The sequence below is a fragment of the Vigna umbellata genome, chromosome 7 (assembly GCF_029865625.1).
Source record: "Vigna umbellata cultivar VRB3 chromosome 7, Vumbellata_1.0, whole genome shotgun sequence".
In the NCBI taxonomy this organism is placed as follows: domain Eukaryota; kingdom Viridiplantae; phylum Streptophyta; class Magnoliopsida; order Fabales; family Fabaceae; genus Vigna; species Vigna umbellata.
Window position 1 is genome coordinate 24090274 of NC_142171.1, and position 13304 is coordinate 24103577.

General features: G+C 34.8%; 2 protein-coding genes across 2 annotated transcripts; one reads left to right on the forward strand and one right to left on the reverse strand.

Moving 5' to 3' along the window:
* The first annotated feature begins 674 nt into the window (after positions 1 to 674).
* Positions 675 to 2647, forward strand: LOC148195522 (uncharacterized). The gene is made up of 7 exons (XM_088095229.1): positions 675 to 731; positions 816 to 941; positions 1024 to 1700; positions 1774 to 1855; positions 1930 to 2038; positions 2356 to 2438; positions 2540 to 2647. Exons 1-7 carry the CDS (start codon positions 675 to 677, stop codon positions 2645 to 2647), a joined length of 1242 nt encoding a protein of 413 aa, XP_087951355.1.
* A 5694-nt stretch (positions 2648 to 8341) lies between these two features.
* On the reverse strand, positions 8342 to 11865 carry LOC148195523 (putative mannitol dehydrogenase). Its single transcript, XM_088094856.1, has 5 exons — positions 11682 to 11865; positions 10914 to 11027; positions 9393 to 9906; positions 9037 to 9190; positions 8342 to 8806 (listed from the first exon to the last, which is right to left on the reverse strand). Exons 1-5 carry the CDS (start codon positions 11822 to 11824, stop codon positions 8601 to 8603), a joined length of 1131 nt encoding a protein of 376 aa, XP_087950982.1. The 5' UTR covers positions 11825 to 11865; the 3' UTR covers positions 8342 to 8600.
* Positions 11866 to 13304: the final 1439 nt, after the last annotated feature.

The window sequence follows — 13304 nt, forward strand, 5'->3', positions numbered from 1 at the left end:
AAAAAACCAAGTGTAAGAAAAATTTAAATTTTGTGTTTATATATTATTTGATTATCGTATCAATTGTAGTTATTAATAAATTGATCATTATTTTATTGTAGTGGCGGCTTCTTATCTCGATGGAGTCATCAATCATTATTGAAATGAATCGTTTACTACGAAAGTGTCATGTGGAGCGGATTAGGATGACTCCATTTATTTGGTGTTTGAATATTGAAAGCCCTGTGGAGGTGAATTTAAAATTATTGAAGGTTATGGTTTGCAAGTGGGTAGGGCATGATCATAGTTTTAGAGTAAGTCAACAGTTGGTGCCGTTTTCAGTTATTGATGTGTTCATGAGCATAGGTTTAGAGATAGGTGGTTTAGAGATTCCATTTGATGAATCAGTAGTTGGATTGGTTGGTGAAATGTTTAATTCAAAAATCATCAGTTTGAAGGATTTGACGGACATGTTTAATGTGATTGTGCATGATAAAACCATTGAGGTTGATGTAGTATGTAGGTTATATATATTAGTCTGTTTGGTTGTTTTTTATTTTCCTAGGAAGTCAAGACATGTTTGTAACATGCCTTTTGTAGTGTTAGATGACTTAGACAGTTTGTGTCTATACGATTGGTGCACCAGTGTACATAAACATATTGTATAGAATTTAAATAAATGTAAGAAGAAAATTATGAGAGGAGGTATCTCGCAGTCACTCACTCTTAGTGGCAATGTGGCAGTGTTGCAGGTAACATGATTTGTAGTTTATTATTTTGATGTACTGTAGAACATTGTAGATTAGGTTTGATGAAATAATATTATGATATTGTAGGCTTGGGCGGTTGAAAGACTTTCTTTGCATGGTCATGCTTCACACAAGTTTTTCCCGTGCATAATGCGATGGTTCCCGTATAAATCAAGGACCGAAAAAATTGAACATGTATTCAAGACCGGAGATGTAAGTGTTTTGATATTCGTTATTTTTTATTTAAAAATGGATTGTCTTTTTTGTCAAAATTTGTTGTGTGATATTGGTGCAATTAAATATGGAGTGGTATGTACGAAAGGAAGACCGTCATCGGCCGAAAATCCGTGCAGCTTTCAACATGGATGACGGAGGGATGAGTGAAGGATCCTTGGCTGAAGGATCCAAGGTTGAGAAAGATGATGACGAAAGCTCTGATGACGGGACATGGGAAGCAGGTGCCGAGGAGAGATTGAGGAAAAACAATGAAGATATCAGAGCATTGAATGCTAAGATTGGAGTTCTTACTAGGGAGTTATTCGAAATTTGTCAAACTCCAATCTTTACTGAAGAAGATGCATGTGGCACTGATGAAGAGGTTGGTGGTGGAGTTGATGAAGCAACTGCAGTTGGAGGTGACGAGAAGCCTGAAGTTGGGGTTGATGAAGAGGCTGAAGTTGGTCGTGATTGTGGATTTGAAGAAGAAGGTGATGGTAATGCAGTTCATGACCCCCTAGGTGCATATATTGAACTAAGAGGGGAGGATAAAACCGCACATGAAGATGAGATAGTTTCAAAAACTGTTGATAACATTGTTTGTATTGAAATCGATGATGATGGTGATGAAGAAGAACGGGAGGTCGTACCATTGGTTATCCCCCCATTGCGCAGTTTTGTTGGTGATCCAAGCACCACTGTTGATGTAGACCAATTGTACAGAGCAGTTAGCGTCAGAGAGATGACCATATACAGGTATATGCTGTGAATTGTAGTTGGGGTTGACGAATCTCTATTGTTTGTGATTGACTAATATTTTTATGTTTAGGGTTGTAAGCGAGATAATTGGGCAAACCTTGAGCACGACTTCATTTTACACTTTGGCCCCGATGAAATACGTTGATAACATGGTTAGTATTGTGACATTTGTTTGTGTTTCATGTTGTAGTTTACGTTAGTAATGTGATAATTTTTTATTGTGTAGGTGGTGTTATTTGCTTGTACGATGTTTATGTACTTTGAGAAAAGAATGTGCGGTGTTGTTAAGAGGATTCATTTTAGTCCGTTATACTCGGTAAATAAAATTTCATATGGTATGATATATTTGATTGAAGAAATGAATTTTGATTGATTTTTGATTGATGATTTTGAAATTGTCCACAACACCATATTCTTACTGATTATAGGAAACGTCCACAGAATCGTCATGTTTGGACGCTTCATAACTATAACAGTTATCTGCGTTGCGATAAGTTTGGACTTGGAGACCTTGCCACAGCTGACTTTGTGAGTAACCTTTAATTTCCAATTTTTGTCCACTTTTGGTTGTAAACGTTTAACTGATATTTCTTATATTGTTTGTAGTTGTTTATGCCATTTGTCCATGATGATCATTGGTGGTGTTATTCAGTGAAATTGAGTTCATTAGAGATTTTTGTGATTGACTCATTGGGTAAGGGGATCAGAGACTGGAAAAGGATAGACACAGCAGTTGTAAGATTCCACATATTTCACATCTTTCATTGTTGATGACCGTGTGATTATGAGATAACCCTGTATTGTTTAACAATTTTTTTTTATTTGTTAAATGCTAGGCTGAAAATATGGCCCGTTTTTTCTGCATCTTGATGAATAGACCGGAAGGTAGTATTGGTCCTTTGAGTGTTAAACAAGCAAAAATCTCATCCCAACCAAACTTGTAAGTTTCTTGAATTGTATTGCTGGATTATATTGTGTTGTGATGAATACACGGGCAAAAGTAATTTGATGTGGTGGGTATATTATTTCAGACATGATTGTGGAGTCATAATGTTGAAAGCAATGGAAATTTAGGATGGAGACGACAAATACAACAGAAAAAGCATGCCTCAATATACAACTGTAAGTTGGAACTTTGTGTTTGTTAAAATTATTCAATGTGTTTGTTTGTAATGGGAAAAATGTTGGTTTCAGGAGGAGCTGCTTGGGATCAGAAAGAAATACGTATGTGATTGGATTACCACATCCTTTTTTCAACACTCTTAGTCATCCCTTGCACAACTTGTTCCCCCCACTCATGAGAGGTCACTCCACACTCCTTAGCCTTACATCAACAAACACCATCTCCCACCACTGAAACACAAGGAGCAGCCTAAGACAAGTGCAAAAGTGCCTAAAAGTCACTTTTTTTTGACAATGGTCACCTTTGTCACCCTCACTGACTACCTTAGTCGGACTTTCTGTACAAAACCTCATTTTCTCTCAGGTAATCGTTTACTAGGAGTCCGTAAACGATTACCACATCCTTTTTTCAACACTCTCAGTCATCCGTTGCACAACTTGCTCGCCCAACTCATGAGGGGTCACTCCACACTCCTTGGCCTCACATCACATCACCAACCACCATCTCCCACCACTGAAACACCAGGAGCAGCCTAAGACAAGTGCAAAAGTGCCTAAAAGTCACTCTTTTTGACAATGGTCACCTTTGTCACCCTCACTGACTACCTCAGTTGGACTTTCTGTACAAAACCTCATTTTCTCTCGAGTAATCGTTTACCAGGAGTCCGTAAACGATTACCACATCCTTTTTTCAACACTCTCAGTCATCCATTGCACAACTTGCTCGCCCAACTCATGAGGGGTCACTCCACACTCCTTGGCCTCACATCACATCACCAACCACCATCTCCCACCACTAAAACACCAGGAGCAGCCTAAGACAAGTGCAAAAGTGCCTAAAAGTCACTTTTTTTGACAATGGTCACCCCTGTCACACTGACTGACTACCTCAGTTGGACTTTCTGTACAAAACCTCATTTTCTCTCGGGTAATCGTTTATGAGGAGTCCGTAAACGATTACCACATCCTTTTTTCAACACTCTCAGTCATCCCTTGCACAACTTGCTCCCCCAACTCTTGAGGGGTCACTCCACACTCCTTGGCCTCACATCACATCACCAAGCACCATCTCCCACCATTGAAACACCAGGAGCAGCCTAAGACAAGTGCAAAAGTGCCTAAAAGTCACTTTTTTTGACAATGGTCACCCGTGTCACCCTGACTGACTACCTCAGTTGCACTTTCTGTACAAAACCTCATTTTCTCTCGGGTAATCGTTTACCAAGAGTCCGTAAACGATTACCATAGCCTTTTTTGAACACTCTCAGTCATCCCTTGCACAACTTGTTCCCCCACTCATGAGGGATCACTCCACACTCCTTAGCCTCACATCATATCACCAAACACCATTTCCCACCACTGAAACACAAGGAGCAGCCTAAGACAAGTGCAAAAGTGCCTAAAAGTCACTTTTTTTGACAATGGTCACCCTTGTCACCCTGACTGACTACCTTAGTCGGACTTTCTGTACAAAACCTCATTTTCTCTCGGGTAATCGTTTACCAGGAGTCCGTAAACGATTACCACATCCTTTTTTCAACACTCTCAGTCATCCGTTGCACAAGTTGCTCGCCCAACTCATGAGGGGTCACTCCACACTCGTTGGCCTTACATCACATCTCCAACCACCATCTCCCACCACTGAAACACCAGGAGCAGCCTAAGACAAGTGCAAAAGTGCCTAAAAGTCACTTTTTTTTACAATGGTCACCCCTGTCACACTGACTGACTACCTCAGTTGGACTTTCTGTACAAAACCTCATTTTCTCTCGGGTAATCGTTTACCAAGAGTCCGTAAACGATTACCACATCTTTTTTCAACACTCTCAGTCATCTGTTGCACAACTTGCTCGCCCAACTCATGAGGGGTCACTCCACACTCCTTGGCCTCACATCACATCACCAACCACCATCTCCCACCACTGAAACACCAGGAGCAGCCTAAGACAAGTGCAAAAGTGCCTAAAAGTCACTTTTTTTGACAATGGTCACCCCTGTCACCCTGACTGACTACCTCAGTTGGACTTTCTGTACAAAACCTCATTTTCTCTCGGATAATTGTTTACCAGGAGTCCGTAAACGATTACCACAGCCTTTTTTCAACACTCTCAGTCATCCCTTGCACAACTTTTCTCCCCCCACTCATGAGGGGTCACTCCACACTCCTTGGCCTCACATCACATCACCCCCACTCAAATTGTGATTCAAATGAACTGGTTTTGACATTGGTCACCCATGTTACCCAGAATGACCACTCAAAGACCAACATCTTACAAACAAGCCTGCAACTTAGCAAACAAAAAACTTGACCACATTCTGAAATCCACAAACCCACAACTCATAATAAGAATGGTATTCAAAAAATAAAATATGAGACCAACTCAAACAAAAACTCAAATTTTATATCATTCAACTAAATCCGATACATTACACTTTGTTTTCTTAATCTATTTACAATGATTACAATGATCATTTACTTTCCATTAATCAACTAAATACACATATCACTCATTTTTTATTCTAAGCATTACGGTTCCGGTGTATGGAGTCCTAAGTGCTCTTCCCTTGTAACGCCTTCGTGATCCAACCCTAACATACGTCTTCAAAGGTTGTTCATTTCCGTCAATGTCAGTAGGGGATACAAAACCAGTGTTCACGGATGGTTCTGTACGAGGCACACTTTGTCCAACGTCATCTTTATTTTGCCTTCTTGCCTTCTCTTCAGCCAATTGTGCCTCCAAACTTGCAACCCTCCTTTTAAGTTCTTCAATTAGAAATTCTTGGTCCTCTAAGGCACGCATAAAAGTTTCTCTTCGAATTCTTTTTTGTTTCTTATTTCCTCTTGGTTTAGCATCCTTTCTTTTTGGTGTTGGTCTGTATTCCTTCTTATCCTTGGTTGAAGCACCAGCATAAACATCATCAACAACCTGAAATTTAACCACACATTATAGATTACACAACTTTTGTCAATATATGAAAACATAACAAAACTTCCGATAACAAACCACATACCAAACCTGTCTCCATACACCGTTTTACGAACTTGTCTCCAACACTTATATTCATCCAATGCAATATTCGTGGAAATTTATCAATAGGACCTTCCGGTGGAACAAATAGCTCAAAAAACCATACCTAAGAAAAATAAATCATCTTAACTTGTAAGAAACTAAATTCACAAAACAATTTAAATAATTACATCAAAAAGTATTAATTACCTGCAGCATGTAAACACAACCATCGACGTAAACGTTTGTTGTACCTTTGCCTTTCTTCAAGCCTTCTGAAGCTTTGCACAAACTACGTAACAAAAAACGATAAACTAGACTACCCCAACAATAACTACCCAAACCACTTAAGTTGTCAATAATATTAAACATTACGGAAAACACTTTTCCGCTACGTTTTAGAAATAAAATCTCACTTATCCCTACCAAGAGGTAAAGGCTACAAAAATGAGAACAAGGGATCTTTTTCTTGTGTTTTCGCATTAGAATTTTGTATATCGAATTCAATTCCTTTGTTCCTTTGCCTATGTATTTCACACATTCAATATTTCCCATTTCTTCCTTTAAGTTAATATTTGCACCATCTGTACTCAATCCCAACCCTAAATGAAAATCATTTTCATTTATATTCAAAACTTTATTCCCAACTAAAAAACCACTACTAGAGTCGTCCCACTTACCCAATAACTCACTCAATATATTTCTACCCCAAATTCTACCTAGTTTAACATTCACATTGACATCTAAAAACCACACAAATGGAGCTTCGCAATCAATGACCGATGCTCGTCTGTCAAGCGTTCGTTCAAAGTACATATATACTTTGTCGAAAAAGAGTGACGAACACTCAACTGCATAAACCAAAATAAAATCAGCAAAACTACTAAACCCAATAACCACAACAAAAGGATACGAACCCCAAACCTTAACCCAAACCAAAAAACCATGGTACGAAATGGAATGGAAAACCACTTACCTTCGTCGTTGGACAATGGTCACCGGACCTTGCCATTCCGCACAATAACTTGTACGAAAAACACCACCTTTACGAAAATGGAGGGAGACAACACCATGCACACAGAACAATCACATAGAAAGCAAAGCGAAGAGGCCCGAAACGCGACCTTCACGAGACGGGACCTTCTTTTCCAATGAAACAAAGGGATATTTTCGGATTTTCAATTAAAAGAAGGGTTACGAACTTCCATTTCGAAGGTTTTTTAAAATATTCTTTTTAAACAAACCAATGAAAATAGACACGTGGCGTTGTCAAAAAAGTGTTAAGAAATCGTTGTTGAAATATCGCGGTCCATTTCAAAAATAGAGGTAGGTGCTTACGGGCCATTATACCATTCTCTGGTACCGTAAATATAACAACTCCACGAATAGAATAGATTTATCTATCGAGTCAATACATCATTTATATTAAGCAAATCGCTAATCATAGCAAAACACATAACATATATATATATATATATATATATATATATAATATGTAATTATAGTCCTTAATGTTTAATTTTTTTTTCAAAATAAAATAGCATTAGAATATCACTTCAAAATGAGAGGCTATCACTGCATAGAATATACACCAAATAGGTATGTCTATTGTTCTTGTCTCTTAACTCCAAAACACTAACCTTGGGTCTAGTATCATGTCACCTATATATCTTAATCTATATCTTCGTCTGCTCATGTATATAATCTTGATCATAACAAAAAAAACATAACAAATAACTAAAATGAAAAGGGTAAACTAATAATAACTTCGTCTTCCCAATTTCAATTCCCCTTCTCTTCTCTCTACATTATGCACCCGCCAATTCACCATTTATCACACATTAAAAAAAGAAGAGTTTAGAGTATTTGAATAGGTATATTTTTAATTTTACAAATTAATTTTGTAAAGTTAGTTACACTTAATATTTATTTTTAAGAGAGTACAAAAGTCATCTTAAATTTATCTTAACAGAATATTTATCTTAATAAATCTTGGTTAAATTTATTTCCTTGTTATCAAATCATTTATTAATGATTAATCTTACACTCAAGTTTATAGGTATCTCTTAATAGGTTGAAAATCTCTCATCAATTAAAAATAAAAAAATTACAATTAAATGAAAATCTCATACATTAAATTATACTTAAATTCAATCTTTCATATTTTTATTTGTTTGAATGATCTAAAATTAGCTTTCATAAAAAATAAAATAAAAGTCCCATAATGAAACATACTTTTGAAAATAATGAAGACTATAAAAATAAAATTAGAATTTTGAATACTTTTTTTTCATGTTCAATTTCATTATCAATGAGATTTAACATGAACTGACTATTAAAAATAAAAAAAATTAAATAAGATATTTTTCTACATAATAATTTAGAATTGTTGTTCAATGGATTTAAATTACTGAATATATATATATATATATATATATATATATATATATATATTAATATTTTCCGTTCATGCATTTCTAAATTATTAAAGAATTAAACAGCCACAAGTACACTATCGATGTTATTTTCATTGTTCATCAGAATACCAACCAATTATTGAAAGAAAAATACATAGAATGTGAATTACATTTAGTATTATTCAGTAACATGATTCCAGTGAAGCACGTTTTCTTCAATCTAAAATGTATTCCACTTTATTAATTGGCTCAACAATGTCTAAGAACAGCAAGAAAAAAGATTGCTCAATCTTTTTCTTACCCTAAGTTCAGTCTCTGAAGGCTGAAACATATGCCAGCAAATTCTTCATTCAGGAACTTGGCTTCAACGTGTTTCCAATATCAATAACAAATCGATACTTCACATCTGATTTGAGGAGGCGTTCCATCGCAGTGTTCACATAATCCATTTCAATAACTTCGATATCAGGTTTCACATCATGTTTCGCAGCAAAGTCGATCATTTCTTGCGTCTCTTTCATCCCTCCAATTGCACTGCCACCAACCAGCTTCCTTCCTGCCAATTGTGTACAGTTATACTGAGTTTCAAAATAAAATTAAGTACATTTTCATTCTTATACAGACTAGATCCAAGGTTAGAAAAAGTGTTTATTATTACTATACTTTTAACTTAAATGTGAAGAGTTCTATATTCATCGTGGGCAGTGATATTTTTCTGCATTTTTTTCTCAATACTAAGAAAGAAGTGTGTAATTGATGGCATTATTTTTTATGCATGCTTATTACCCGTAAGTAAGGCAAATGCTGGAACCTCCAGAGGCTTCTCCGGTGAACCAATCATGACTAGTTTACCATTAGTCTTCAACAGGCCAATCAAAGGCACGAGAGAATGATTAGCAGAAACTGTGTCAATGATTCCATCAAAGGTTCCCATTACAGCCTACATAGACATTTAGTGAGGAACATTAGAAGTTGGTGAATGCTTTTACTTGCAATAAAGAAGCAACTTTATACAACATGTAACTAGTGACAAAAAACAATTTTCATGTAATTTCTTGAAGATGTCACCAAAAATTTTGAAACCCTTGTATTTTGAAGAAAAAAAAGCTAATTTTGGTTTCTAAATTGTGAGTGGTAATTACCATCATCTCATCTAGTTTATGACTAACAACAAATGAGTCAGCTCCCATATGTTCAATTGCTTCCCTCTCTTTACTGGGAGATGTACTGATCACTGTAACCTTAAGCCCAAGAGCTTTGGCAAACTTGACAGCCATGTGACCGATTCCACCAAGACCAACCACAGCAATATGAAGTCCAGGCTTGTCAAGTCCATAATATTTCAAAGGGCTATACACTGTGATTCCAGCACAAAGGAGAGGTGCAGCAGCATCAAGAGGTAGGTTATCTGGAATTCGAACCACGAAGTGTTCATCTACAACCATCGAGTCAGAGTAGCCTCCGTATGTTATGGTGCCATCAACATGCTTGCCACTGTATGTGAAAATCATTTTGGGACAATAATTCTCGAGATCTTCACTACAATTCTGACAGGATTTACAGGATCCAGCCATGCCCCCTACACCAACTCTGTCTCCAACTTTGAACTTTTTCACCTTGCTTCCCACTTCTGTCACCACACCAGCAACCTCGTGTCTGCACAAATTCCAATCAAATTTAACATGTTACATGATGAACTGACCTTCACTGGTGTTGTAAGATTCAATCTCAGGTGAAACTGCACGGCTTCGGAAGTTATCTGACTATTTTCAATTTGAGTAAACTTTTAAATCTGCCCTTCACATACTAAAGACACAAATTTATTTGTACAAGGAGAAAGGAAAAAATATAAAAAACAAAAAGAATCTTCAAAACAATTTCAGACTGTTACCTTTTTAATTGAATAAACTTGTGGCCGCGTAAGTTGGTGTTTGTTTGTGTATTTTTGTATGTTAATAAATATATATTATATTAAAAGAAATTTAGACATTGAGAAAAGAAATAATAAATATTTGTAGGTTAAAATATTTTTGTTTCTAAACTATCATGTTATTTTTGTCACTCTTTTTTATATATACTGTGAAAACATGTTACCTCCATGCGTTACAAAAATGAATATAAATATTTTTGTAATATTCACTATAATTAGTTATATATTCACTATAATGGATTATATTTTTAAATTTTTAATAATATTTACCTTTTTATTTATTATAATAAAATAAATAATTAATATAATATTATTAAAAAGAAAATAAGATTTATAATTAAGTTACATTAGTCATATTTATTATAAACTTTCAATTAAATCTATTCATTTTATTTTAATTCAAAAATGAAAATAAATTATTTCTTAAAAATATTATTTATGGATTTCAAATAATAATCATCAAAAAAGTAAAAAGGGTCATACAAATAGAGTTATTTAAAAAAGGTTAAATATTAATAATAAATTAATATTTTAACACAAAATTCCTAAAAATTCATTATTTTCTTCTGGATTCAGACTTTATACACTCTTTAAAAAAAATCTTACAAATAATGACAAATCACTCTAACCCAATACACATAATTTTCACAAATGATCTAAAATCAATCCCTACAAATATCTAGGAATAATAAAAGAAAGCAAAAGGAAAAATAAAAAAAGCACATATACGTACCCAGGAACAATAGGATAGATTGAACAGTTCCACTCATTCTTTAACATATGTAAGTCTGAGTGACATATTCCACAGTACATTACTTTAATTGCAACATCTTTCTCTCCTGTTGCCCTGCAAAAATCATACATCTCATCATTTCTTCAAAACTCAATTAAAAATTAAATTATCACTTATTATTTATTTTCGCACTCAAGAAATAAAAAATTATTAAATATTTTTTCTATTATCAAATTTAACTTATATTATATATTGAAAGGGTTTTTCTATTAAAATTATTGATATCTTTTTTATGATTGTTATCAGCACTTTCTATTATTGTTGCTCCCAATGAGTAGTTTTAAGTTTGTAAATTTATTTAGAATTCTTTAATTATTTTTTATTGTTCCTTTGTTGTTTCCTCTGCCATTATATTCAAATCCTACCTCTAATTATTTTATTTTATTTTTGGGAAAATATTTTTTCCACTATGTAGATCATTTGTATTTTAGCGCTTATTAAAAATTTAAAGAAAACTAATTCAACATCAGTAAAATGTAAAGAGAAATAAAACAGTACAAAAAATCAAGGGAAGAACAAAATAACAATAAACAAATTAAAAATTATAAAAATAAAAAATTCATTAAAACATGTTGAGATCTTGGTGTTAGAGACAGAGAAAAACATATTTTAAGTCAATAATTCATAGTTTGTCCCATGATGAATTATCCTTGAAAGAATAAAAGTAATTTGAAAAGATTGAAATAAGGAATGGTAGACGGTGCATACCTTCTGGAGAAGTTGAAAGGGGAGAGAATACCAGAAATGTCCCTGGCTGCCCATCCAAATGCCTTGTTGGGATGCTCTGTCTCTGGTGATGAAGCCATTTCAATTGCAGAAGACAGAGTACTAAGAGAGTGAAAACGTTCCATGTTTTAATGCTTATTTAAAACAGCGGCTCTGAGAGAAAGCAAGAGCAGAAGCCCTATTTAACGAGGGATGCCAACTGCTGCAATTAATTGAAACTCAGATTGGACCAGAAATAAGTCAATGTGTTTAAGAGCTCTCCCGCAGCATCTCGATAATCTCGTCTGCAACCCCATATTTACTTTAATAACCTTCTAAAAATATGTAAGTTTCAAAGAATCTTTGACTACGTTTGGTATTTTAAAATGAAAAACCTACATCCCTAAAAAAAAATCCTCTAGCACCTTGAAAAACGGAAAACTTTTCTTTAACAACAATTTTTTTCTAACTTTTCGATAACGCCAAATAGGCATTTAATTGGTCCTATGTAGAGAATGTTTTTGGGAACAAGGTTCATCTTCTTTCTCTGAGCAATTTGAAATTTCTTTCTATCAAGGATTTCTCTTATGTTGTTTCATGGTTGCTCATCGTTTTCATTGACCACCGTGACTTATCCCAATGTTACTCCATCACCATTGTAGCATTCTGCCTCTCTATACCTCTCGCGCTCTCCATCAACGAGAAAAGATATCTCCTTTCTCCAAAGTTTGGGCTTTGTTCATTGCGAAAAAGAGTTTTTCGCAATATCTATAAATAAAATAAATCATCCATCTAAAAAATGGAATAAATCTCATACAAACACACCCAAAATCATCCAAAAAGACATAAAACATGACCTTGGAGAATAAGTTCTTACATCAAACAAGTCACATAATTTTTTTACAAACGAACAGTTAGCCCCTAATAATCGATTAAAAGGACTCTGTAATCGATTGCCAAGGCATAACTTGGGCAAAAATGGTCATAGACTTCACCATAGACTGCACTTCTTTCAACACTTGAACCAACTTGTCTTGACACCAACATTGGGTCTTTCTTCACCATAGATTGCCCAAACCTCAATTTCCTCCCTATACTCACACTTAAACGCTAAAAATAACTCTCATTCACTCAAGAAATATGAAAAAATAACGAGGAATTTCTTTGGCTACCTATGTGCCTACAGCGGGAACACAGGTTTTTGTACAAAATCAGAATTTTATTCGTGTAATCGTTTATAGGATCCTTGTAATCGATTACAATGGTTAAAATGGCCTGCACTTGATTAACAAGACAAAATTTGAAAGTTCTTTGAGTCTAGATTCCAACAAAACAAGAATAAACTCATTTGGAATTCGGTGGAGAAAGTTATGAGCAAAACAACCAACAAAGGTCAGAGTTGACAGGAATATATAAAAGCGTTAACTTTAAGGAATCAATTATACCTACTCAGATGTACAAAAATTACAAATTAATAGTCATTGGAAGGATTTTTTAGTCTAGTTTCTAATAAAAAAAGAATCACATCATTTGGAGGTCGGTGGGAAAAGTTATCATTAAAATAGCAAGCAAAGGTCAAAGTTGATAGCATGTTATCTCACTCAAATTGCCTTTGGTTATTTATGT

Bases quoted from the DNA above. Each gene is read 5' to 3' on its own strand.
- LOC148195522 (XM_088095229.1), top strand. From the start codon at position 675: ATGAGAGGAGGTATCTCGCAGTCACTCACTCTTAGTGGCAATGTGGCA. The intron at 1,701-1,773 runs GTATATGCTGTG...TTTTATGTTTAG, and splicing joins AGAGAGATGACCATATACAG to GGTTGTAAGCGAGATAATTG. The intron at 1,856-1,929 runs GTTAGTATTGTG...TTTATTGTGTAG, and splicing joins TGAAATACGTTGATAACATG to GTGGTGTTATTTGCTTGTAC.
- LOC148195523 (XM_088094856.1), bottom strand. From the start codon at position 11,824: ATGGAACGTTTTCACTCTCTTAGTACTCTGTCTTCTGCAATTGAAATG. The intron at 11,028-11,681 runs GTATGCACCGTC...TGATTTTTGCAG, and splicing joins CCTTTCAACTTCTCCAGAAG to GGCAACAGGAGAGAAAGATG. The intron at 9,191-9,392 runs GTAATTACCACT...ATGTCTATGTAG, and splicing joins ATAAACTAGATGAGATGATG to GCTGTAATGGGAACCTTTGA.